Genomic DNA, 27,312 nt, shown 5'->3' with positions numbered 1-27,312 from the left:
GTGTGCTGAGCCCTCCAGGACCCGGCCCTGCCACCCAGGGCATCTTTCGTTCATTTGTTTACTCATCCAGTTCTCGTTTATTGCACGCTGGCCGGACGCCAGACCCTGTGTTAGGTGTTCTGAGAATTCCATGGTGAGCTCCCTGACCTTGGGAAGCTTCCGTTCTGGCGGGGGAGCCCCACAATACACAACGCACAGACGCAGGTCATGCACCCCATCCAACAAAGATGTGCCGCGTGCCTAGGGCATGTCAGAAAATTAAATGATGGTGAGGGGAAAAAAAGTCATTCGGTATAGGGAATAAGCCCCAACGGACGCCCACCCTACACCAAAACTGCCGCACAGAAATCTGCACTGATGAACTGGACTGACTCGGGAAGAAGGGGGGAGCGGAAGGACACGTTCCTCCCAAAGGAATGACCCCTCGGCGGCTGACAAACTGCATCTCCAGTGGCCGCTTGCCGGCATCTTCTGACGATGGCTCTGTTTGCACGGAGGCAGCCAGGCCCCGATGAGGGGCAGGGGGCCCGCCCCGCCTCCGGAGAAGCCCAGGTGGGACACGCGCCACCTCCACTTACCCTGTGCCCGGCCTGCGCCCTGCCGAACAGCACCTCTGAGGCATCCAGACCGTCAAAGCGTCGGCCTCGGGGCAGGCTGGCCCCAGCCAGGGCCACCACAGTGGGGAAGATGTCCAGCACGCTGCAGGAAGATCGAGACAGTGTTGGCCCCAGCTGCCCCCAGGCTCTCTCCCTGGCCGTGCTGGCGTCAAGAGCCGCCCAGCCCAGCCCAGACCGAGCCCCCTCTGCCTACCTGTTCCGCCTTCAGGCCCCACCTGCATTTCCTACAGGGGCAGCACCTAGGCTCTGCAGCCAGGTGTTGCCTGGGCTCCAATCTCAGCTCGGCCATCTGTCTCTCTAGCCCTCAGTTTTCTGTTCTCTAAAATGGGCATGATAGGGGACTTCCCTGGCGGTCCAGTGGTTAGGACTCCGCCCTTCCACTGCAGGGGGCACGGGTTCAATCCCTGGTCAGGGAGCTAAGATCCAGCAAGCCTCGCAGTGTGGCCAAAAAAATAAAAATAAAATGGGCATGATAACAATAGTACCTGCCTGACTGGGTGGCAGCGTGGATGAAAGACACAGGTAATGCACGTAGAGGCCCTGGCACTCAGGGTGCTCACTGGATGTCTGTGTTAGAGTCACTCGCAGGGACATCCCTGCAGACCTACCTAAGAGCCAGGGGGCTCTAACAAAAGGGAATGGGATAGTGCCATTTGCAGAGACATGGATGGACCTAGGGACCGTCGTACAGAGTTAAGTAAGTCAGAAAGAGAAAAACAAATATCGTGTAATATTGCTTACATGTGGAATCTAGAAAAACGGTACAGATGAACTTATCGGCAGAGCAGAAATAAAGTCACAGATGTAGAGAACAAACTTATGGTTACCAAGGCGGGGAGGGGGGTGGTGGGATGAACTGGGAGATTGGGACTGACATACACACTATTGATACTATGTATAAAATAGATAACTAATGAGAACCTACTGTATAGCACAGGGAACTCTACTCCATGCTCTGTGGTGACCTAAATGCCAAAAAAATCTAAAAAGGAGTGGATATATGTATATGTATAATCGATTCACTTTGCTGTACACCTGAAACTAACACAACATTATAAATCAACTATACTCCAATAAAAATTAATTAAAAAATAAATACATAAAATAAAAGTTAAAAAAAAAAAAGAACCAAGGGGCTCTACCTGTCACCACCTAGGCCACTGCCACCCGCTGAGAGGGAACAGTGTGTGACAGGTGTCTGCAAGAGAACATTTCCTTCATTTTTCCCACCCTGGGTCTCCGTGTCGCAAATAGCTAGTCTTTGTCTAGAATGCCGTCATGTGTGACACATTCCATCCGCTTTCATTTAGCTCTTTTATTCCTGTTACAAAATAGTCAGTGTTCAGGGTGGGAAAAAGCATAACATCCAGAAATATGAAGAAGCAGCACACACACAGCCCCTCACCCGAAGGCAGCCACTGTGAACACGTTGGTGGATTTTGTGAATTTGATTTTCTTTGAAGTCACGTGGTACCATTTCCCGCTACTCTAGGGCACATCTCCCTCCAGCCTGCTGTGCTCAGGTCAGACAAAAACTCTTCGGCAAGAACAGAGCTGTTTATCTGAGGGCCAGGCTAACGGAGAGTCGGTGGGACTCGACGGAGCCAGAGGGCCAGGCCCGCACGAGGCTGGACATCCCGGGAAAGAGGGTCCACCTGAGGCTGGGCTCGTGGGGAGGCCTCCAGGCCCCACCTGCTGCTTCCCCAGCCCAGGGTCCGGGGAGCGGAGGCTCGCCCCCCAAGATGGGCCGCGGAAGGGACCTGCCACGTGCCCGCCTCCCCTTCTCCTCTGCTCCGGGGCTCTGTCTACAGCCCCAAGCAGGATCTCTCCCTCGACTACGGTACAGAGCGTCTCTGGTGTGCCTCTGGCTTCCACAGTCCACAGAGCCGGTGGCTTATCTCTTGCGATGCACGCTCCAGGAGCTGGCACCCCACGCACAGGCAAGTGCAAGAAGTACGCAGTAAGCCCTTGCGGAGTACAGAACAGTCCAGAAACCTGTCCAGAGTCCAAGGTCCCTGCCACAAACCAGGCAGTCCGGAGGACTGCAATGCAGGCTGAAGAGGCCGGGGCGGCTGGTACGGCTGCTTCGGCACTTTCTCTCAGTTGCACCCCTAAGAGAGGCGTGCCTCCCAGAGGGGTCAGGTCGGTGCCAGAAGAACAGGATCTGCCTTAGATTTGGGGGGGGTGTGGTACATTTTCTTTTCCCGTCTTATTCCCCCCTCCGTCATCGTGAGGCTTGGCATCTTCATTATACAGCACGGAGTCTAATGTTCATGGAGTCCTCGTGTCTCAGAATCGGGCAGGAGCCTCCAGAGCACAGAGGAAAGCTCGGGTCCGTGAGAAAAGCTTCTGTATCTCCAGGACTTGCCAGTCCAAGCTCAGGCTACCAAAGAGTCCTTCCTTATGTAAAGGAGGAAACCAAGCCCCCGAGGGGAGCCCTGGAGGAGGGAGATCCTCCCGGGACACACAGCCCCAGACCCTGGGCCCCTGCGTGAACTTGGAGAAAGCATCAGTCCTGCAAAGGCTACCAAAGGGACCCCGCTACTCCAAACCCTCCCTAAGAAATTGGTCCCGGGAGTCTTGGAAACCTTGGGGAAAGAGACCAAAAAACCCCAAACCTAATTTTCAAGTTTCCACAGTTCATTCTAATACCTGGGAAGGCGCGTTCTGACTTTCATGGAACCTCAGTCCGTTTGCCTTTGTGGTTCCTTATTCCATATAAAATACTCAAAATTATATTTTACAATTCTGTTGACATAAAGATAAATATAGGGGCTTCCCTGGTGGCACAGTGGTTGAGAATCTGCCTGCCAATGCAGGGGACACGGGTTCGAGCCCTGGTCTGGGAAGATCCCACATGCCGCGGAGCAACTAGGCCCGTGAGCCACAACTACTGAGCCTGCACGTGGAGCCTGTGCTCCGCAACAAGAGAGGCCGCGACACTGAGAGGCCCGCGTACCGCGATGAAGAGTGGCCCCCGCTCGCCGCAACTAGAGAAAGCCCTTGCACAGAAACGAAGACCCAACACAGCCAAAAATAAATAAATAAACTAAAAAAAAATAAAAAAGATAAATATATAAAGAGGAAATATTAAGCCATTTTTCTTCAACCTAAAAGTTTTTGTTTTTTCTTCTGGTTTCAAAGAAAATGAAAAGGTCGTGTGCCCCCAGCACCGCGCCTCCGGCCCTGATGGGCAAGTGGGCCTTGGATTCTGGAGGCCTTGGTTACGAGAAGGGCCGTCGAGAGCCTGCTGGCGGCCAGGCAGGCACGGCGACCCGGAAGAGAGCCATCTGAGCGTGTCGGCTCTGGGGGGCACGCACTGCAGGTTCTGTTGCCCCCGTGAGAAGATTTTCTTCACACGGCTTCAGCCAGCCCAAGGCGCTGAAGGCTCTTCAGAGGAAGTGTGCATATTTGTGTTTTTATCCAAGGAATTGCCAACAGAAGCTGCGTGTGGGGCCTGGGCAATTGCGAGGAGGGTGCGGGGAGCTGCAGGGCTGCGAGGGCCTGGCCTGGATCTCAGGGCACGTGTCGATGGCCCTGGGGTGCCTGCTGGGGTGCCGGGGGCGGAAGGGAGGCTGTTTCCTAGAAGCGCGGACATTACATCTGGGAAGTGGCCGGTGTGATCTGAAGACGGGAAGTGAGACGGGCCAGGGCCGCTGGAGTGTAGACTGGGGTGTGCGGGCCTGGGCTCCGGGCCTAGAGTGAGGGAGAGGAGAGCAGAGCCCCTCCAGGCCGTGGAAGAGTGGGAACGGTCCTGGGGTGTGGCGAGCGAGCTCCTTAGCCTCTGGCTGTAAGTTCCTTCCTGCGGGAAACTCGCTCGCGTTACCTCCCGGGAAAGCTAGGCGCCCACCCCTTCCTGGCCTAAGTCCCTTTGCGGAGACTGGAGAGGCTGCAGGTCCCCCAGGCCCCCGGCCTCAGGTCCCTCCTGGAGACCAGCAGGGCCCGGCAGCAACTTTGCAGGGAGCACGGGGGGGCCCAGAGCACCAGGAAGCCCCAACACCAAAGAGTGCGTGTCCGTTACAGAGCAGAGAGACGTAGGAGTGCGGGTGAGGGAGGGTCCACTGCCCATCTCCCCCCATAACCCGCTGCCAGATACGGGAAAGCAGCGGGCGGGGGGCCTTGAGAGGAGATGCCAGCTGGGCCTCGCTGGGGGGCGGTGACACCCAGCCCACAGGACACCGGCGTGAGCATCGTCTCTTTGCAGATTTACTCCCGGGACTCAGTTCTGTGCCTCAAGACAGCCCAGAACCAGCCGAATCGCCCTCCACATAACTGCCTGCCTTTGGGATATGGGAAGACAGCCTCGGGGTCCCCCAGTGGGGCATCCGCTCTCCGGGCGAAGCAGACCTTTAGCTGTTTCTCAGATGAGATTACTGCAAGTCCTCCGTACCCGTCGAGTCGCTGTAGGCTTGCCCCAAGAACCTCCAAGACAGCGTTCCTCCGTTCTGAACAGAGATGGGGGCCTCCCAGCTCAGAGGCAGAGCAGGCCCCGCCCCTTTTTGTCCATGACCAAGAGGAATCACTTGAGAGCTGTGACCCTCAACCAGCATGAGTCTGTCCCCCCCAGGGGACACTTGGAGCCGCCCGGGGACGTTCTGGTTGTCACACTGGGGCTGGGGGAGCCATGGGCATCCAGTGGGTGAAGGCCAGGGATGCTAGTAAACGTCCTTAAATGCCCAGGACACCCTCCACCCCAAAGAGTGGTCCAGCCCAAAGTGTCAGCAGTGCCAAGGTTGAGATACCCCGCTCTAGAATTTTAGGGTCAAATCACCAGACGTGCTGCCCTCCTGAAGGGACGTCAGCTCCTCAACAACAGAAGCCTTCTGTCCCATGTAACCGTTCTTACATCCCCGGTCCCTGGAGCCATGCTTGACCCATACCTGGACCCAACAATTCATCTCCGTTGAATAAATGAATTTCCCCCATTCTGCAGTTGTGTCACTGGGCTTTGGGGCCAGGGCATCTATAAGACCTTTCTTTTGATCTTATCACATCACCTCAGTGCACACCTGATTATTAACACACTAGTTACGTCTAAAGGTAACCAATAGGATTAGTGTCGACCCCTTCTCCCCTGACCCCCTAACACACCTTTCTACTTTTTCTGTATTCACGTGAGTATTTACATCAACTTTACTCTCTGGTGTCCGTAATCCCGTAGGGCCACTGGGATATTGGTTTAAGGGATCATGGCCTCAGCTCAGAGTGGCTGGAGGGAGTTATCTCTGATCTGGAAGGAGATGTATATCCTCTGGGGAATAAAGTAGTAGACTAAGTGATAGAAGAGGTGATTAAGTACCTAATACGTGGGAGTGTCTGCCTGGGCTTCCAAGAACATGAAGCATAATAGCATCAGCTTCTTGAAGAGCGATCACACCACCCTCCTCCTGAGACTTGACCCTGAGGGGGCCCTGGCATTCAGGGCGCTCCACCCAAGTTTGCTTTCCATGGATTCACGTGAGAAAATAGCAAGAGGATGAACTGTATGGAGACAAACTGTCTTGCTGCAATCAGGACTAATTTAACACCAAAAATATCCTAAGAGGGGCTGATCTGGTGTATCGGTAGTGTCCTGGTAAAATTCCCAGCAAATGTTACCTCGTACCAAGGCTGGCTTCCTTTGGACACTCACCAAAATATCCCCTAAGTCAGTTGTCACCTCTGAAGCCCGGAATTATCAACAAAATGATGCAATTTTATCACGGAGCCGTAGTTGACTGAAGGTGAGAATGCCACTCTCAACTGAGAAGCACGAGCTTGGTTTCCGGTGATGTCACTTGAGAGACGGCACGTCCAGCCCAGCCCGTGAACCCTTGGCCTGACTGCAGCAAGTCAGGCCCATGAAAAGCACCCGCCTGGCCCTCTTCCCGGCCAGCCTGACATCACAGACTCCAGCCGGAGCTGCTGTTGTCACGTCTGCTGGCAGCACCCCGTCCCCATACCCACCCCTGATTGTACGGGGCTGACAGGGAGTTCCTGGGGGCCCAGAGGCTGCCAGGGACAGTGCCTACTCACCCCCGACTTTGGCTGTCACCGCTGTTTACCCTTCCTGTACCCCGGGCTTCAGTCTCCCCGCCTTCTCCCCATCACCTCCCCTCTGGGATGCTAGAGGAAACCAGTGAAGCCTGCTTTCCTCTACTGGGCTGTGTTCTCTAGGCCAGAACCCACTTGGTTAACGGTGAAGGACCTTTGGAACTAGGAAATTAGTCTTTAACCAGAATAAGACCTCTGAGCGTGTGAGCAAGCACCTGTGTCTACGGAGGGGCCCCCTTGTCCATGGATTCAGGGCAGAACCACGGAGACGACGGGCCCTCCAGGCCAGTGAGAAGCCCTCGTTATAAGTCATGGTTGCAGAGCTGCGTGGTGTTGCTTTCGGGATGGCACATCACAGCCAAGTTCTGTGCCAAGGAGATGGCCTCCTGAGCCTGCCTTAATAAGGAGATCAGAGTAATCATGAGATGTGCTCACGTTTACAATCGTCCTTCCTTGTAGAAGCTTCTTTGCCAGAGGTAGGAAGAAGATCCTCGCCCAAGGATTCATCCTTTCCTTCCCAGCCCGGTGGATCCAGCTTCCTTCTCCCTCCCCTCGGGGGCACGTCAACATCTAGACTCCTTTCTTGTGCCATCTGATGACCAGTGACATGCTTGACAGAGCCATTGCCAGGACACCTGCCCTACCCCCAGAGAAGGGATCCTTCGGGCCCAATAGATCCATTCCCCGCACCCCTGTCAGCTTGGCCCAGGCCAAACGTGGTGAGGACACCCCTGGCCTCTCTGCAGCCCCTCTGTCCTCAGTGCACACCAGCACGACCCAGCACTGACGGCCCCCAGCGCCCTCTTCCCAGAGACAGGCCCCCCAGAGGATGGCTTGAAAAGTGTCCCACTGCACGACTGCTACAGGCAGCTCCACGCTGCTACAATCTGAGTTCGGGAAGTATCTGGGGACACCCGGCCAGGCCAGGTGATGTTTGAGGTCTCTAGCTATGCAAGCATCCATGACTTTTTCCTACATCTCAAGGTAATTTGGGTCTCGTACCTTAGCAAAGCAGTGCTGGTGACGTTGACGGGGACCCTGCCGGGCCAGTAAGCCAGAGCCGGGACACGGTGTCCTCCTTCCCAGGTGGTCTGCTTGGCTGGACTTCCCCCTGTGAGAAGAGGGGAGACAGTTGGTTCTCTGGGAAAACAGTCTTTCTCCACGGGGACTCTCTAAGAGCTTCTGATAATTCCAACAAAGCAATGACTTCCTTTAGCAACGAGCTATTTTTATTCATGTAGTTAATCTCTTTCAATACGTGCTTTTATTTTACCGGATTCAACACGCGTAACTAGCTGTGTCTGTCCCTCTCTAGGGAATCACGTCACTTAGTGTCTTCATGCCACTTTGGCCACTTCAGATTGTCTGGCTTGTTTACAGACTGGCATCAGTCCTGTGCACCCGAGACATAGTAGGTGCTCAACAACTATCTGTTGAATAAATGAATGAATGAATGTGTCTTCCTACAGATCATGTTTAGGATGGAAACATAAAACTATTTGAAATGAGATAAAGGCGGAAATTCCCACAGTTATTCGATCTGCCCAACAACTGATCTGGCATAGATTTTGTTGTTGTATTTTGTTCACTCTGCTTTACTTTACTTTTTTTGATTTCCTTTTTTTTTTTTTTTTTTTTTGAATGAATGAGCTCTTCCGATGTTGTGGTAGCTCCGACCTCTTGCCTCTCAGGGGGTGGTAAGAACAATCTACGTGCAATCTACGAATTTCCACTGGGTAATTAAAGGAATTATTTTTGTAACCACCAAGTCAAAAGTGACCACCAGTGTAACGATGACCAGCAGGCTGGAAGGGATGAGGTCATGCTTTATGGAAACATCCTGAGTACGTGTTGCGTTGAATTAACCATGACCATCCCTATCCCTCCCACACACACCCCGACCTCATCCCAGCTGAGCCAGGAATTCCACACGGTTAGCGTGTAGAGAGCCCTTCCAAGGCAAATGCTGTGTGTGTCTCACACATACCACGGTCATGCAACATCCTTATGTTTGGCTGGCGGGAACAACGATGGGGAGGGAGGGGGCGAGAAGACCAAGGCTGCGTCACTTTTCACTCACCCTGCAGAGAACGGAACCTTTGATGTCCCTGGCCCAGCACATGACACCAGAAATGCTCGGCATTCTTGTAATTTTCTCATAACCAGCTTTGGAGTCCCCCCAAGTGTTGAAGTCAGAAACGATACACAAAACAACTCATGTCTATGGACCGTTTATGTTTAGGGGTGGGGCTCTCGGAACCAAGTGGAGTTGTGTGGGGGGCGAATGGGAAACTCTTTGACTTGGCCCAAAATGTCTCAAATACTTTCTTCCCGTCCAGAGCCACGCCGCCCATAAATACCTAGAGCCCACTCCCAATTATTCACGCATATGGAACAGAGACTCCAGAGCTACAGCAAGCGTAAATCGCACTCCCACGTGGCCTTGGAATGCATGACTTATGCTTCAGCTGAAGGCCAAGGAGCGGGCAGGGAGCATCTAACATTGCACGTGCGGGAACTCTGCAGATAATCCCCACCACCACCCATGAGGGGCGTTTCTACGGAAGCTTGGGGAATAGGTGGGTGAAAATATGGAGTCCATTTATTTGCAAGTCCATGGAGCACAAAATTCAAACGAACTTGCTTAGCCTTTGAGGCCAGATGCTAAGGAAAAGCAAAGGTTTCAATTCGAAGAAACAAGCCAATGGTTCTGAGGGTCGACCAGAAGGCCCAAGCTGAGGGCTTGCACTGTGTTGGGGCCACAGGCGCCAGAGTCCAGAGTCAGCACCAGGATTGCGTTCCCGACTCCAGGGTGTTTCCAGAAGGGTACACTAGCCCCTAATTAATAAATCTGCTAATTGGTCTTCACCACTAGGGGTTCTGCTCATTTGCCATAATCTTTTTGTACTGTTCTTTTTCAGACGATTAACTTTCCTAATTCGTTTTCAGAGAAAAATATGTCAATGCGTTTGCCTTATTTCAGCAGAGAGTTGAAAGCTGGAGAGGTTAGAAGGAATTCGGCCAGTTATAAAACATGTATACGTCAACAGAGTGGACAGTGCCCTGCAAAGAACCAGGAACTGGGACAAAGAGAGGAAAATGTTGGCTGAGAGAAGCGGCTCGGTGTGGACACTTGGGGTGCGGAGAGCAATCCCTCCTCCATGTTGTCAAGACTGGCCAGCTGGTACCTGGCTGTACCTTGGGTTCTGGCTTTACCAGAAAGACACGATTATATATTCCAGCCATGCCCACAATCCTTGTACTCAAAAGGAATTTATCTTAAAAGAGTCCAGAGTGTGGGTAAGCAATTATAAAAAATATATCCCCCAGAGCGTGGACACCTTCCCACTCCAAATTCCAGTATCTCATTGGCACTGCTAGGGGTGGGCCAACTTTAAAAGATCCGACCAGCATTCTCTGTGGGTCCCCAGGGTTGATGCCTGATAACCAAGCATCTGATTATCAGAAACATCTAACAGTGTTTGTTGTGGTTCATCTGCACCAGCAAACACTGAAACCCACAGCAGCTGGCCCTGGTCCCCTGATGCCCTTCAGTGATACCTGCTCCTACTAATGGAAACTCATCCTCCGTTAACCACAATAATAACAGTAACAATAATTTCTCCTATTGATTGAGCCCCTCCTAAGCACCAAGCTAAGTGCACCTACCCATAATGCTAAGTGCTTCCCGGCATCATCTCCCTTAATCCTCAGGACAACTTTGTGAGCTAAGCCCTGTTATCCTCATTCTTCAGATGAGGAGGCTGAAGCTCAGAGAGGTTAAGTAATTTGCCCAAGGTCACACAGCAAAGAAACACTAGAGTCAGGATTTGAATCCAAGTCTAACCACACAGCCAGCACCCTCAGCCATTAAACCTTCTAGGACCTTTTAGGACAGCAGTTCCCATCCCCAAATGCATATTCGAATCACTAGCTTTTAAGAAATACCCATGCCAAGGTCCCTTTCCCAGAGAATTGTGATTTAAATTGGCCGGGGGTGGGGCCTGGATACCAGTACCTTGTAAAGCTCTCCTGGTGAGTTAATGTAGAGCGTGCCCAGTTCCAGGCCGAGCGTGAAGAGAGCAAGGGGCAGAGTCAGAAAGTGGACACAATGCATTTTGAAACTAATTGTAGCTTATGTGCTTTTTAATGACAGGTTTTATATGGCCCACAGCTTTATAACTTTGCGCCATCGGAGCGTGAATGTGACCCTACATGTTACAGTGAGTAAGAACAATGGTTAAGTCCACAAAGTCAAATAGGCACTTTTTAATTTCAAAAGCTACTCGTTAGTTGAGAGCAACGTTCATACTTTGATCAGCGGCAGTGGCACATCAAAAGGGTCCATTGCGTTTGGCTTTCTGTTGAGAAGCGCAAGTCTGATGGTCATGAAAACGCACTTCAGTGCCCTTGCGGTTAGTTATGACTCTACTTAAGGCAGAACCTCTTACTTAAAGCAATCAATATTTAGCCTCAGCAACCAAAATATAAACAGAACCATGATTCATGAAACTGCTTGCTTGTTCTTCCCTGGCTACAGAAGAAAATGCCACTCCATGATGCATGGAGAAAAGGGCAGCCTGAGGAAGGCTCACCACGACCTACGCTTAGGAATAGAGCTCCTTCCCAGAAAGGACCCAAATGCGATGCTTGCCTGAGTCAGAAAGGCAGTGTGGCTAATACAGAGGTTGGCAAACTTCTTAGTACATGGAGCCGCCAGAAGGACACCCAGAGATGCTGATTTAGTAAGTCTTGGGTGGGGTCTGACTCCAAGTCATTCTGACACCAGTCTCTGAGGACCAGAAGTTGAGAAGTATTAGTAAGGGAAATGGGAGGACGCCTTCTCACGGTGAAGCCTCGAGCAGAATTCTTAATGTCACTGCACGTCCGTCTCCTCAGCCGTGAAGGGGGAAGTGACTGTACTGGGCTCACGGGATGGTGGGAAAGTGACGTAAGATAATGTATACAAAGTTCCAAGCAAGGTCCCTTGGCATAGTGCCTGCCACGGAAGCGCCCAATAAATGCCATCCAAAGAAACCCCAAGCAGATCAAAAACAAAACAAAATTACCTACAGATAGAAAATAGCAGAAGCTGCAAGCTGGCAAAACATACACTGAATTCAGCCCCCTGACAGTTTGGTTTGGCACGAATCGTATTTCTTTTTAAACTAAATTTGAATGTCATTAGACAGAGCCCTCGATCCGATTTGCCGAGTCCCTAATGCTGGCCACAATGGACAAAAACAAACAGTTGTTCGTTTACACTACCTGCCTGGCCCCTCGAGGCATTTATATTTGTGACTCGGATGGAACACGTGTGTTCTGAGGAGCACACGTTCTATAACCTTCTAAAGAAGCAGGCTTCATTTCTAAATATAAATACACGCCTTTGCCAAGGTTGCCCAGAGCGCACACACTAGTTTTCTGGAAACACAGGACAGTCAGGCCTCTGTTGGGGCCAAGGACTCTGGCTGCCCTGGGGCGGCCGTGAGTGTGGGGATGGGGACTTCCAAGCCCGGCAGGGGACATCATTTGACTTCCACTGGGTCCCCAGTAGCTGGCCCTGCCCCCAGCTGGGGCCGAGAGCCCCTCCCTTGCCCCCCCTCCCTTCCCCAGTCCCCCCAACCCCGACCCCTCTCCGTCCCACCGCTGCCCCAAATGGACAGAAGGCCCAGGATGTAGAGCACACTAGTGGGAAAGGTTATGTAACCGCCTGACAGCATCAAGTGACAACCAAGGTCTCCTAGAAGCCGAGGATGCCAAATTCAACAGCATGTTTCCTCATCACCGGGGGGGGAGGAAGGAACAGTTCTGCTCTTCAAATAAAACAAGAAAAGATTTTCCAGACAGAGGAGCCGTCAGTTAGAGGACAAACAAGGTGTTGGTTCTGTCCCGGAGAGGAAATAGGTCTGGAGCAGGGAAGGGAGGGCCGGCGGCTGGGAACCGGGGGGCCGCGGGCTCGGGGTCGGCAGCGGCCCTGCTGTGCCCGCTGGCCCCCGCTTCGGTCTCTTCTCGCCCCGACAGGACGCACGCCAAGCCCGGTGGAGCAGCCTCTCTCCAGCACGGGATGAAGGGATGACTGCAAGAGACGCTGCCTCATCACATCAGCTGAGCAAAGCGGTTCAGCCAGGAAAGGGGGTGGGGGGCGGCCCGGGGGCCCTGGGCACAGGGGAAGGCAGCGTGTGGCCTGATGCGCCGGGGCGGCTGCGGCGAGAAAGAAGCAGGGCTCTGGGTACTGTTTGTCCTGCTCCACTGCGAAAACACTGACTGTCTTCTCTCTCTCACCAGCTCCCGAGACTGGCCCCGTTTACAGCAGGATACACAGGCATCCCACTGACAAGGAACCTGCTCGAAGAAGAGCAGGTGGTCCAGAGGGACCCCCAGCCCCTCCCCCGTGACCCGGGCCCCCTGGCCATGCCCCTTCCACCCAGGGCTCTGCCCGCCTTCCCGGAGCCCCCAGCAGTGGCCTGGGCAGTGAGGAGAGGTTGACGGGAAGCCAGTTTGGAGACTGAGGAAGGGGAAGCGTTTACCCCTCCGCAAAGTGCGTCTTCAGGATCTCCTGGGAAAAGAAAAAGGTAACCAGATCCAGTCCCACCACAAATTCAAGTGCTGTGTCCCACAGATACCACATCCAGACACAACATTTGTGCAAGGCCCTGCCCCCCACAAAGGGTGTCATCTTGACATGAAGGAAATCCAGCCTCGGAGCACAGTTTTCCAAACCAGAGGCCCAGAACTCTTGGGAAGTGATCCTTATGTTGTTTAAGGTGCCCATGTACTTCAGCAGGAAAATCTTTCTCAGGGCATTTCTTCCAATTATTCTCTTTGTGGGAACCCTCAACCCCCCCACCCCAGTTTGTTTCGGCTGGGAGTGAAGAGATGGAGTTGCATGGGGGTAGCAGAGGCGCGGCACCTCCCGGCCAGTGTCCCAGTTGGCCCTGCACCGTCCCGCGAGGTGGGTCTCCACTGCCCTCACTGAGGAGGACGCAGGGCTGGAAGGGGCAGGGGCCGCCGGGCACCAGGTCCTCAGCTGAGTCGAGAATCACGCCTCCAAAGCCCTCTCTCCATCTCTCCACTCTGCCTCCCATAGATTTAGAAAGACTCAGACTGTCACAGGGGCTGATGAGGTTCTCCCTGACAACCACGGAGGGGGCAAAGAAGTAGGACAGGACGTTGCAGACAGCTGAGCAGTCAGTCGGGTGTAACAGGACGTGAGGATAGTGATAACGTGGGTTGAGGAATGAGCCGGGTGGTGGTCAGACCATGTGGCCCCCTCAGTCGATGGCTGGCCCCGGGGAAGCCCTCTGCCCTGCTCAGCCCCAGGTCCCTCATTTGGCCAACAAGATAGTTGGAGTAGAGCTCGCTGAGGCCCCCCTGGCACTGTCTGAATGCGGGGAGGTTCCTGCAGACCGCCACTCGCTTCCCTTTATTTATCGTCTTTGACTCAATAGAAATGTCTCTATATACATGTACCACCTCTTCTTTATCCATTCATCTACTGATGGACACTTAGGTCACTTGCATATTTTGGCTATTGTAAATAATGCTGCAATGAACATAGGGGTGCATGTATCTTTTGGAATTCGTATTTTCATTTTCTTCAGATAAACGGTGTGATTGCTGGATTGCGTGGTAGCGCTACTTTTAATTTTGGGGGGACCGTCCGTACCGTTTTCCGCAGTGGCTGCACCAACTTGCACTCCTTTTTGTCCACACCATCCCCAACGTTGCTTCGGATTCAGTAGGTCTGGGGTGAGGCCCTGGAATCTGCATTGCTAACAAGTTCTCAGGGGGTACCAATGCTGCTGGTCCTGGGACCTCACCTGATAACCCCCTGGTCTAGATCTGAAAGTTCTAGACTCGAAGGACGCCAGATGTGGATATCCCAAATTGGTGGCTCTCCGAGTGGTCCCTGGACCAGCTGCACCAGCATCACCCAGGAGCTGGTTAGAAATGCGACATCTGCATCACCAACCCAGACCTACTGGGTGCAGGATCCCCAGGGGACCAACTACACGTTAAAGTCTGAGAAACACTGCTCTAGACCGTCATTCTTTAAAGCCGGGGCTTTGTTGATCTTTGTGTCCCCAGCACTGAGCACAGTTCCTGGCACATAGTAGGTGCTCAACAAGTAGAAGGAAATAGAAGGAAAGGAGGATTCTGCCCTGCTGATACATGTGTTTCTCATAAAGTTCTTCCCGCGAAGAATGGGCTACAGTCCACACCCGTAAACTGGTTCACTATTTTAAAACTGCCTCCTAAGCGGGAGAAGAGAAAGGACAAGGCAGGTCCTCAGATAGGAGACCAGAGGTCGTCTTCTTAGGAAACAGAAAGATCCCCACAGAGGGACCACTTACGGACAGATTTTTATCCCCTCAACCTTGGTCTCTGTGCCTTTAGGACTTTTACTCTTGAGAGTAAAAATAATTCCAGGCTCTTCTAACTGAGCATTGAAGATGGCAGCCTGGCCCGAGGGTACCCCAGGTACAGAGAGGAGGAATTATCATCAGCGAATGCAAAAAAACCACTCCCAGTTGGCACTGTATTTCTCTAGGCTGTGGCTGCAGCTACCGGACACATTTCCACCACTTTTGGTCCTAGCATCTTTTCCTGGTCCAGCTCTCCAGGAACCAGAACTAAATTACAGCGCTCTTGAACTGGATGGGCCAGAGAGATCCACGCATAGAGGAACGCCAGCACCCAGTGGGACGAAGTCGTCTGGTCACTGGGCAGCACCCCGTTTTCCTGACTTCCACCACTTATGTCCACACACGAGATGTGGCCACAACTCAGCAGCCACTCACCTGGAAAGTTCTCAAGGGATCTGATCCAAGGGACGCCAGGGTAAAGCACTTCCTTCTCACAGCTAGCTGTGGGACACACGAAAATTCTAGCTTCTAGGTAACTACGAATATTCTGCCAGACTAATATGAAAGGGAAGTCGTGTCCTCCGACTTGGACACAGCTGGGGCCACAGGTCAGAAGCCAGCCAGACAGCAGGGCAAACCCAGCCCCAGGGGGTAATCTTGCCAAGTCCACCTCTGAACCCCTCGGATACAAGCACCTTCTGAAAATTTTATTTTAATTTTTTCACTAAAAAAAAAAAATTAATTTAAAAAAATTAAAAACAAATTTTTTTAATTGGTTAAAAAAAAAAAAAAAGTGGGAAAAACTACACTTAAACCCTTCCTCCCTACCCAGAGGTAATCACTGCTAATCTTTTGTTATCGATACCTTTTGTTGCCTCTCACAAGATTTTTCCGAGAATACATGCACTTAGTTTTATACAATAAAATCGTACTTTACATATGGTTTTGTGACCTGCTTTACTCACTGGAAAGTATTTGATGTAACTGTTTCCAGGTCAATCATATGCACCATTTTCAGTGGTTCCTTAGTGTTTCTCTAAATGCGTGAATCATAATTTCTTTGAGCACTCCTCTCTTGCTGGACACTTGGGTTATGTCTAACTAATTTTTTCAAAAAAAACCTACTGCAACGAGCATTCTTTTACACACATCATTGTGCACTGGGCTTACTATTTCTTGAAGACAAGTTCTTTAAAAGAGGAATTAATGCATCGTCCAGCATGCATATTCTTCAAGACTTTGGTCCATGCTGCCGAACTGGCCCCAGCAGGACTGCTCTTTCAGAGAGTGAGGTCCTCTTGGGGAAACCTTCCCAGCAGATGGGCGCTGAGCTGAGGGCTGAAGGATGTTTAAATCAAGAGAGGCAGTACGGTGTAGTGGGAAGATCACCAACTTTAACTTGGTAGCAAGCCTGGCTCCGTCCCCCCGAGCTGTGTGACTCTAGGCAAGTTACTTAGCCTCTCTCATTCTTCAGCTGTAAATGGAGTGATTACTACCTGCCTTTCACTAAGGTTTAGAGATAATGCATATAGAAACCTTGCATAGTTGTGCATTAAATATTTCTTGAATGAATGAAATGAATTAATGTTTGGATGGATGGAGGGATGACTTTTAAAAAAGGAAAGAAAAGAAAGGAAGGAGGAAGAGCAAGGGCATCAGGATGAAGGTAAAGGTGAAGCGTGTTTGTTGGACTGGCCTGTCAGGGAGCGGGCCGATGCCCTGGGAGGGAAGGAAAGGGAACCCCCCCGGGTGAACATGAACTTTCTCCGCTCCAAATTGTTTCTTTTCTGGGAGCTAGTGGCTGTGAGTAATCTGTCCCTATTTCACAATGATGTCCCAAGACCCGGCTATAAACTGGTCCTCCCAGAGGCCGGATCTCATGCCCCAGCCTGGACTCAGCACCCACGGGGAGATGCCCCAACCCCAGCTGTGAGCCTCTACCTTGACGAGTTTGCCACGATCCAGTGAAGGGCCCCATGCTCCCTGCCAGCTCACACTTCTGAGCCCACGGGCCATTGTCTCCTAGAAACCAAAAAAAGCAACACGCAGCAGTCAACAGGCTGGAGGATGCTTCCGCCCGCTTCTCTCTCTCTCGGGTCCCACATCCCTGTGCGCAGCAGGGGACTGGAGAGAAAAAGGACCTGTGAAAACACATGCAACCCTACCCTTGAAGGATCTTTTAGAGGGGGCTGCCTCCCATGGGCTTTCAGAGAGGTGGGCTGTCCTGCCCCGAGCTCGCCCCACACTGAGGCTTTTGCCTTTGGATATGGGCTCAGCAATTCCATTACCATTATCTTCAGCCCAGCAACTTTTTCTTTTCTTTCCTTTTGTTTTTGGGGGGTTTTTATGGCCGCACGGCATGTGGGATCTTAGTTCCCCGACCAGGGATCGAACCCGTGCCCCCTGCAGTGGAAGCGCGGAGTCCTGACCCCTGCACCAGCAGAGAAGGCCCAGCAACTCTTTCTTGAGCCCCTGTGAAGCACACAGCGCTCCACATACATCACCTCCTGATGCCCCAACGTGCTACGGAATAGATTTGACTGTTGGCTCGATTCTGCCGATGAGGAAGGAGAGGATTAACAGAGGTTAAAGTAACTTTCCCGGCACTTCCCTGGTGGCGCAGTGGTTAAGAATCTGCCTGCCAATGCAGGGGACACGGGTTCAAGCCCTGATCCGGGAAGATCCCACATACTGCGGAGCAACTGAGCCCATGCGCCACAACTCCTGAGCCTGCGCTCTAGAGCCCGCGAGCCACAGCTACTGAGCCCACAAGCCACAACTACTGAAGCCCGCGCGCCTAGAGCCTGTGCTCCACAACAAAAGAAGCCACCGCAATGAGAGAAGCCCACGCGACGAAGAGTAGCCCCCGCTCGCCACAACTAGAGAAAGTCTGCAGGTAGCAACGAAGACCCAACGCAGCCAAAAATAAATAAATTTATAAAAAATAAAAAATAAATAAAGTAACTTTCCCAAGAGTAGAGATTCAAACCCAAGTGTCCACCACTCTCGCTCCAGACAGGGACCCGAGACCAGTGATGCCTGTGTGGGCCCTTTAAACAGCTCACTAGTCCAGCGCCTCTCAGCCAGAAGACGTGACCTGCTGACCGGTGGCAACCTTTGGGATGGGGGAAGACGGTAGAGAAGGACTCTTGGAATTGCCCAAGGATTACAGAGGTCCACAATGTCAAAGTCACTCATTAACAATTAAGGGCAATACCCAGACGGCCCTGATCAGCACCCAAGGGGCCAGCAGGGCACCCGCTCTCCCGTGCAAGCCTTCCCAGGGGCACAGCCCTGGTGGCCCCGATGGACGGTGCTCAGCACGCAGGCCAACGAACGCGAGCAGGGCCCCAAGTTCCAGGCAAGCCCCCTGCCCAGCTGAAGAGGGTCACTCGCCCAGACTCTGCTCTGGAGTGGGGCGTGTGTGGGGTTATCCATTAGAGCCGAGTGAGGCTGGCTGGGTTTTACTACTTCACCTGTAAACCAGAGGAATGTGTTGTTTTTAGCTGTGAGGTCAACTTTGTCCTTGATCTGGCCCACGAGGCTGTCCATCTCCCGGAGAGCCGCGCTGTATGGCCTTCGACCCCCGGCTTCTGCTGACAGCAGGTTCCTGGACAAGGGCACATGCATGTGGGCCAGGCCCACGTAGAGCAGGAAGGGTCTTCCGCTGGCACTGAAACGAGAGAGCCGGAGGTGACTCTCCAGAAGGGTCCCGTGGCCTCAGAGAAGAGCCCAGAACCCCTTCCACCCTGTGTGCTCAGGAAGTACACATCCGTCTACAGCCTGCAAAGGCAATGGGGGCATAAAGCTAGTTAAAGACTGAGAGTAATTGTAATACTTGCTTCTGCCCTTTAGCATTTACCGAGAGCTTATTAAACATGACTCACGTTGCCTGAACTCATCCTCATAAAACCCCCCAAGTTCCCTCTTCCGGATGAAGCGTCAGAGGCTCAGGGAAACTGAGAGACTTACCCAAGGTTAGTAAGCGACCCAGTCTGGGCTTAAACTAAGGTCTGGCTGAGAGCATAGCCCTGGCTCTTGGCAGCGTCAGTCTAGTGTCCGGTGCAAACATATTTTTAAGTTTCAGCTGCTCTTCCGCAGCGTCCAGGCCATCGTTTCCATTCCCAGCCTTGGCTCTTTCTAGGAGATGAACGGATGACTGAAATGGACCACAGGGAATTCCAAGGCCATAGCTGGGAACGTCTAGATCAAGGTCCTGGTAGAGGCCAGGCTCCCGGCTGCCCCTGCTCTGATCCTGCAGGTTCCCCTGGGAGGGCCTCTGCTTCCTGCCTGCTCCCCACCTGCATTCCCAGGCCAGGGGCAGGGTCAAGGGCAGCAGCAGGGACCCTCAGGGAGCCCCTTCCCACAGCCCACCCCTGTGGGGGATCTTTCAGAGGACACAGGGAGGGCAAGGGGGGAACTTCAGGCGAGTCCATAGGGTGGTGACAGAAGCGCGACTCTTTTACACCATTGTAAAGCAATTATACTCCAATAAAGATGTTTTTAAAAAAATTTTTTTAATTGAAGTAGAGTTGATTTACAAAGCTGTGTTAGTTTCAGGTGTACAGAAAAATGATTCAGTTATACATATATATATTGAAAAGGAAAATTTTATGCTATGTATAGTTTACATCTATCTATCATCTATCATATATCTATTATCTATCTGTCTATCTATCTATCTAGCTATCTATGTCTATCTCTTTCCCTATCCTTCTATCTGGTGTCTCAGTTGCCTGAGCCACATTTCCAATGCTCAGGCCAGTGGCTACCATCCTGGACAGCACAGAGAGAACATGTTCTTCCTTGCAGAGAGCGCTATTGCATGGTGCTGATTTAAGAGTGTCTGTTGCCTGATCTCCCAAAGACGATCATGTACAGTTGTGTAGGTTGTGCACAATTTCAGCATGAGGACATCCTGCTGAGAGAGCGAATGGGAGTTTAATGCCAGCCCACAATCCACTGGCTGAGCTGGGCACTCTGGCACACGTCAGCATACACTCAGCGGGGATGCCTGTCCTAATCTGCAGGTGAATACCACATGGCAGCAGTATGCTGGGTGGAGCTGGCTCAGATTTCGGGAATTTTGCAGGCCAGTTGTTAAACATGGCTGCCATTAAAAATTAAATGAAGTCAACTTACCATTAAATAAATGATATTAGAAACAAAGGTGGGGGGATAAATTGGGAGACTGGGGTTGACATATACACACTACTATATATAAAATAGATAACTAATAAGGACCTACTGTACAGCACAGGGAACTCTGCTCAATACTCTGTAAAAGAATCTATATGGGAAAAGAATCTAAAAAAGAGTGGATATATGTATGTGTATAACTGATTCACTTTGCTGTACAACAGAAACTAACACAACATTGTAAATCAACTGAAAAAAAAACCCCAAAGGTAATAAACTTGCACGATTTATCACATCCTAATTATTCTACCACATTTTAATATTATCTATGCCCTGGAGTTTACTTTGCGGCCACTGAATCTGTGCGGTGGGAATACCGTGTGATGCGGTCCTACCGCACATCTCTCCCCAACCCCACGGTCAGCGACATCTCATTGATATCTTGAATTCAGCCGCAGTGAGAGTATTTACGCCACAGAAATGGGCAAATCAGGGCTTTTTTCCTGGGTGCTGGTTGTTAAACATTTATCAGCTCATCGCCACCTATGGGCTGGGGGCGCGGTCCCATCACCCACCCTCTTCCCACCCCCATCATTATCCTGCAAATTCCCACCCATTATCAAAATCCTGTTAGCACCCTGGGCTGTGAAGGTGAGGGAAGACGGGCATTGGACACCGGCATCCGGATCCCTGGAATTTTATTTCATGGTCGTGTTGACCCTGGGCAATTCACTTCACCTCTGTCGTCTCCACAGTGGGGACAGCTATGCCTCCCCGATACAGCTGTGAGTATTTAATGCCGTAGTAAGCTTTTCGTAAGTGCTACCTTTTATTAATAAGTATGAATAATACGAGTCTGCAGTAGTAAGCATCCGTGGTACCCAGGGCAGTACCTCTCTCCCTGCATCCTAACACCATGCTAGAACTCATAAAGATGGCACGTTGCAGGAACCACACAAACTAGCTCCCTGGGGGCATCTATCCCCTGAGCCACCCCTGTGCTGAACGGCAAATACAGAGTGGAGGATGGGGAGTTCTCTGGTGGCCTAGTGGTTAGGGTTCTGGGCTTTCACTTCCGTGGCCCGGGTTCAATCCCTGGTTGGGGAACTGAAATCCCACAAGCCATGCGGCCCAGCCAAAAAAAAAAAAAAAAAAAAAGTGGAGGAGACTTGGTGCTTTAAAAAAAAAAGGCCAGTTATAAGGCAGTATGATTTCATTTTTATTTAAATATAGATATATACGTGTGTGTGTGTGTGTGTGTGTGTGTGTGTGTGTGTGTGTGTGTTTATTCACCAGCACAGAAGGAGGCTAGAAGAACACGTTCAGATTTAACAAAAGGGGTTAAGATATCAGAGGGATTAAGACGCTGGAGGGGACATTCCAGCAGAGGGGGGGTGGGGCGCGGTGTGGAGATGCACAGAGACTGAGACCTGGGGAAGCCAAGTCTGGAGAAAATCTCCTGACCTGAAATAGCAAATGGCAAGTGAGGGACGCCCACCTCTCAGGAAGTGTCCCCAGTGGGCTCCTGGCAGGAGAGCCAGGCCTGGAGGTGGTGGCAGGGCTGCCCTCGAGCCGGGCGGCCTCGGCTCCCCCCGCTGCCCCCGGGCTCCCTCGGCTCCCCCCGCAGCGGCCCCCGGGGCTGACCGGTCCAGGAGTCTCTCTGGAACGCATCGCTGCAATAGCCACTCGCCCCCGCCTCCCCAATCTCACCGTCACCCTCTGGGCCCCAGCGTTACAGAGAACCTTCTGGAACCCAGACTGGGCCTGACAGTTCCCGGGTCAGAAGCCCACCGGGGCTCCGTGAGCCCGCGCGCAGTGCAAACCCCGCAGCCCGGCATCCGCGGCCTTTCCAGCCCAGCCCAGCCGTCCTCCCCACTCCAGGGCCACCTCACGTCCTCCTGCGCCTGTTCACTCCTCTCCCGGCAGGACCCTGCCTGGTATCTTGCCTGCAAACGCTTAATCCATTAATCCATTAAGATCCCACTCCAAAGCCATCAAGATCCCTCTCTGCTCGTGGCTCATAGGTGGCTTCCTCTTCCCTGGCCCCTGCTGCCCCTCCCTTAGAGAACTGATCAGTATTGATAATGCAGCCTACGCGAAAGCCAGCTTTTGAACATCATCCGTTTCCCCACTAGCCTGGGAGACGCTCGAAAGCCGAAACAGATCTAATCCACGTGTGTATTCCCAACACAACACCGGCACACGCTTGGCGCCAGATCAAGCAACTCACTCTTCATTCACTCATTCAATGAATACTTATTAAGCGCTAACCAAGCCCCAGGCACTGCGGAGAGAGCTATAAACACAGAAGCAGGATTTCCACCTTCTTGGAGCTTCACATCCAATTGGAAACAGGAGAGAGAAAGATGTAACTAAGAAATGAATCAGATCATTATTACAGATGTACAGTAAGTAGTAGGGATGATGGGGGAGAAATACGGGGTTCTGTGGAGGAGCATAACAGGGGACCCAGGCTGGGCGGGGGTGAGGGGGAGAGGGCAGGCACCTCTGAGACAGTGTGGCCCGAAGGACGGGGGGCTGCAGGGGGACAGTGCATGGTCGCCCTTCAAGGCAGACAGAACAGCAGAGGGAGAGGCTGCAGGAGGAGGACGGCCGTCCCACTGCCCAGAGGTGCGTGCAGTCACTCATGTCCTCACCCGTTATTCATCGGAACACCCAAACAGGAGAAAGAAGAGAGAAGGGGTCAGGAGGACAGAATGATCTTCAGGCTGAACCCGGAGCCGTGAGGTGGGTGGCAGGTGGTGCGCTTTAGGTGGGAGATGGTGAGGATGGAGATGAGGAGGGGCAGGAGGCTTAGACCAGCAGGGGGAGAGCAATGCAGGGGGAGGGGCTGGGTGAAGGAGAAGAAGGAATCAAGCCCTTGATGTGGGTTCCGGGCTCCAGCCCAGGAAGGCTGGGGCTTCTTTGTCCTCTGCGCCTCTCCAGGACCTAGTTCTAAGTGCGGAATTCCCTGGAATATGGACCATACACTCCGATTTCAAACATCCTCAACTACACCTCACACCTACCCCAATACGCTCTGCCCATCAAGCCCTGTATTCCCAACTCGGGTTCAATGCGCCGTCCTAGACCCTGTAGGGAGCAGAGGACCAGCCAGCTCCATGACCTAGAAGCCCAGACGCCCAGGCCATCCGCTACCTCCTTTCTTTTCCTTATTTATTTTGCCAATTCGGAGCTTTGCCTGCTGTTTAAAAAACTCGAATCAAGAATTAGCTTTCAGGAGAAAGACAAATAACACATGATACCACTTGTATATGGAATCTAAAATATGGCACAAGTGAACCTGTCTATGAAACAGAAACCGACTCACAGACACAGAGAATAGACTTGTGGTTGCCAAGTGGGTGGGGGGAGGTGGGGGAGACAAGGATTGGGAGTTTGGGATTAGCAGATGTCAGCTATTATATACAGGACGGAGAAACAACAAGGTCCTACTGTAGAGCACAGGGAACTATATTCACTATCCTGGGATAAACCATAATGGAAAAGAACATGAAAAAGAATGTATATATATGTATAACTGAATCACTTGGCTGTACAGCAGAAATTAACACAAAAATGTAAATCAACTGTACTTCAATTAAAAAAAATTTTTTTTTAGGAATTAGCCTTCAACATCACTGCTAGGTTAGGGGTCTAAATTCAAGTGAAGCCCCAAGGAAAAACGTTCAGAGAAGACCCTCTTGCCGAGCAGGGGCAGGAAACCACACTCCAGGGACCCCCGGTAGTTTTGACAAACAAGTCAAGGTGGTGTAAGGGGTCATGGCGGAGAAAACGGCACAGATCTGGGGGCTTTTCTGCTGACACTTCAAAAATCATGGGTGAATTGGCAAGTCAAATCCTAAAGAAATCAACATGCCTGAGGATTATTTTCTGTCAAGCAAAAAGCCAACAGGATTCATGTGACTTTTCACTTAATAACTAATTAATAAATTAGCAAACTCTTCCCCTCTTTCCTGTGATAAAGAGTTTGTTCGCTGATTTGTCTTTCAACTGGTTAATTAAGTGGTAGATGAACAGCACCATGTCCTCTTCAGAGTTAATCAGTCCCCAGCCGGCTGCCACCCGCTACCGTCCCCTGAGAACACCGGGCTTTCATTGCAAAAGCTGGGGTAGACCTTCCTCACCAGCCACAGACCGTCCACCTGTCATAGGGCACCGGGGCCCAAAGCCATCCAGGGAGCATATACGTGCTCAAACCCCCAGGTGGGAGAAGGGGCTTTGCACTTTTCATATCAACCATCTGAAAAAACAAAAATGAACAAACCAACACAACAGTGTTTCTCAGAAAGCCCTGAAAAACTGGTCAGATGCAATCTCTGAAGCCCTAAGGGGCTGCTCTCAGAATGTGGGCCTTTAGCAGGTCGTGTGATCAACCAGAAATGGATCTACTACATGGCTATACCTCCACCCTCCCAGCTGCCCTTCTCCCTAGAAAAGTCCAGCGTGGTGGAGCGAGGGGCTGGGGGAATTCTTGCACATTCAAGGAGATGATGAGATCAGTTATCCCAAGGTGGAGTCTATTTTTAATTCTGCGCAAGTAGACAGGTGTGCAGCACACGTTCTCCTGCCCACTTAGGCAAAGGCCATGCAAAATACCAAAGGACGTGTTGGAAAGTGTTCCCCGGCCCTTGAAGAGTTTGCAGTCTTGGGACTTCCCTGGCAGTCCAGTGGTTAAGACTCCATGCTCCCAACACACGGGTTCGATCCCTGGTTGGGGAACTAAGATCCCCGTGTGCCGCATGGCGCGGCCTAAAAAAAGAGAGAGAGAGAGTATGCAATCTTGGGAGAAAGATGCACCAGTGTTGGGCTTCCCTGGTGGCGCAGTGGTTGAGAATCTGCCTGCCAATGCAGGGGACACGGGTTCGAGCCCTGGTCTGGGAAGATCCCACATGCCGCGGAGCAGCTGGGCCCGTGAGCCACAACTACTGAGCCTGCGCGTCTGGAGCCTGTGCTCCGCAACAAGAGAGGCCGCGATAGTGAGAGGCCCACGCACCGTGATGAAGAGTGGCCCCCACTTGCCACAACTAGAGAAAGCCCTCGCACAGAAACGAAGACCCAACACAGCCAAAAACAAATAAATTAATTAATTTTAAAAAAAAATCTTAAAAAAAAAAAAAGATGCACCAGTGCACATGAGAGAGGCAGCAGGTGGGGTGACCGTGTGTGCACGTGTGTGTGTCTGGGCTTGCACCCCGCCACCTATGTACATGCACCCCAAGGTCAGTGTATGTCATCTGGGAGCTGACTGTGGTCTCGCACAATCTACTCTCTGTGCTGATCTCTGATCTGACAGAGGCTGTAAACCAGCAGCTCTTGCACAGAGACAGCTTGCTAGAGACCCACTGTGGTATGGCTCTGGGGTTTCTGCTTTTTGTTATTTGCAATTAGTGGTTGCTAACAGTTAGCGATCAGGAGATTTGCCAAGGGCCAGGTAGCCTGTCTTTCCTGAGAAATGGAAAGGCCTGAGAAGCCAGGCCCCCATTCCCACAAAGCAGCAGCAGGCGGCCTTAGATGGGACAGGTGCTCCAAATTCACCACAGGCCCCACCACTCCCTACTGCCTCAAAGTCAGCCTGCTTCCCGCTGCAGGTTACCTGGGCCCTGTAGATGCTGGACCCCTGTGTGTTATACTGAATAACTGGCCCCCAAGGATACTCAGGGTCTAATCCCTGGAATCTTTGAGTGTCCCCAAAGCGGACGTTGTAGATGCAGTTAAGTTGAGGATCTTGAGATAGGGGGATTATCTTGGATCGTCCCAGTAGACCCTGAACGTAATCACAAATGTCCTTATAAGAAGGAGGCAGGGGGAGATTTGACTACACAAGAGGACAAGGCAAGCGAACCACAGAAGTGGAGATTCAAATGATGTGGCCAGGAGTTCCCTGGTGGTCCAGTGGTTGGGACTCCATGCTTCCACTGCCCAGGGTCCGGGTTCCATCCCTGGTTGGGGAACTAAGATCCCGCAAGCCCAGTGGTGCCGCCAAAAAAAAAATGATGTCGCCATAGCCAAGGAATGCCAACAGCCACCAGAAGCTGGAAGAGACAAGAAACGATCCTCCCTGGAGCCTCGAGAAGGAAACAGCCCTTCTGATAACCTTGATTTTAGCCCCATAAGACGCATTTCAGACATCCAGCCTCCAGATCTGTAGGAGAATAAATTGCTATTGTTTTAGCCAGTAAGTTCGTGGCCAGTTTGTAACAGCAGCCGTAAGAAACGAACATAGCCTGTCAACTAATGAACTCAACAAACACCTTGAATGCCCAGAAGACAGTGGATGGACCCTGCCCTCAGGGAGGTGATACGCTAGCAGGAGAGGACACCTGACAATGATGGCAGAGTGTGGTCTGAGCAGGGACCCTGGGAACTTACCCGAGGCACTTGTAACCCAGGCCTGGAGACCCCAGGACAGACTGTTTTCTAGCTTTATTTCCAGGAGACATGCACGCATGCATCTTTGTCAGGCAATGGAACTCCGCCATGGTGGCCAACCCTGGGGGGCTCACCTCGCCCGCTGGATGAACTGGGTAGCCTTCTCGGCATATTTCTGAGTGAGGCCGCTCAAGTTCACGGGCTGCTCCACGATGTTGAGGTTTTCATAGAGAGGAAGGGCCACGTCAGAGTAACAGCCCTTCTCAAGGTTCCTGTGTGGAAATCACAGATGGTAGAGCACTCATTCCCACGACCTAAGCAGTCATGGAGTCAAACAAAACGCTTTAATGCACTGAGGCTCATAAATACCAAACACTTAATAGCCTGGCCTCAAATGATTTTTCCAGTCTGCCATTTCCTCCAAGTGCAAAACCAATATAATACCTTCTTCTATTCCCTTTGAATAGACGTGTATGCTCCTTGGACAAGCCTGGCCATTCCGTAAATCTCACGACTTTTTTGAGCTAGGGATATGATTATACCCATTTTGCTGGCGGAGAGACTGAGGTTAAACAAACTACATTACACAGCAGAGTCCCAGAGGCAATCAGTAGCCCTGTTTTTTTCCACTGACCCCCTTAAATCATGACTTCCGTCCATGGGGTACAACGCTTGGTATTTTCCCAAGTCAACAATCAGGACTTTGTGTGACAAGACGTCTGACAAGAGGACAGATGGTTAGGAACAACTTTGGAATTTCA

The 27,312-nt window shown here is 51.8% G+C and overlaps 1 protein-coding gene across 15 annotated transcripts in view; it reads right to left on the bottom strand.

Annotated features, from left to right (window-relative positions):
- ARSG (arylsulfatase G) overlaps positions 1–27,312 on the bottom strand; it is a 117,135-nt gene that overhangs the window by 14,000 nt on the left and 75,823 nt on the right. For 11 of the 15 annotated variants that reach the window (XM_082370464.1, XM_082370468.1, XM_082370469.1 and 8 more), the window contains 5 exons: positions 26,686–26,823; positions 18,496–18,692; positions 16,961–17,041; positions 7,653–7,761; positions 579–699 (listed from right to left, as the gene is read on the bottom strand). In XM_082370464.1, coding sequence (XP_082226590.1) covers positions 579–699; positions 7,653–7,761; positions 16,961–17,041; positions 18,496–18,692; positions 26,686–26,823 — 646 coding nt within the window. Of the gene's footprint in view, positions 1–578; positions 700–7,652; positions 7,762–16,960; positions 17,042–18,495; positions 18,693–18,991; positions 19,466–26,685; positions 26,824–27,312 lie in introns of those variants that run through there. The other 4 variants (XM_082370471.1, XM_082370460.1, XM_082370463.1 and 1 more) reach the window with 3 other exon arrangements.

The sequence above is a fragment of the Balaenoptera borealis genome (genome assembly GCF_965194805.1).
Source record: "Balaenoptera borealis genome assembly, chromosome: 20".
Lineage (NCBI taxonomy): Eukaryota > Metazoa > Chordata > Mammalia > Artiodactyla > Balaenopteridae > Balaenoptera > Balaenoptera borealis.
This window is presented reverse-complemented; position numbering and strand designations above follow the sequence as displayed.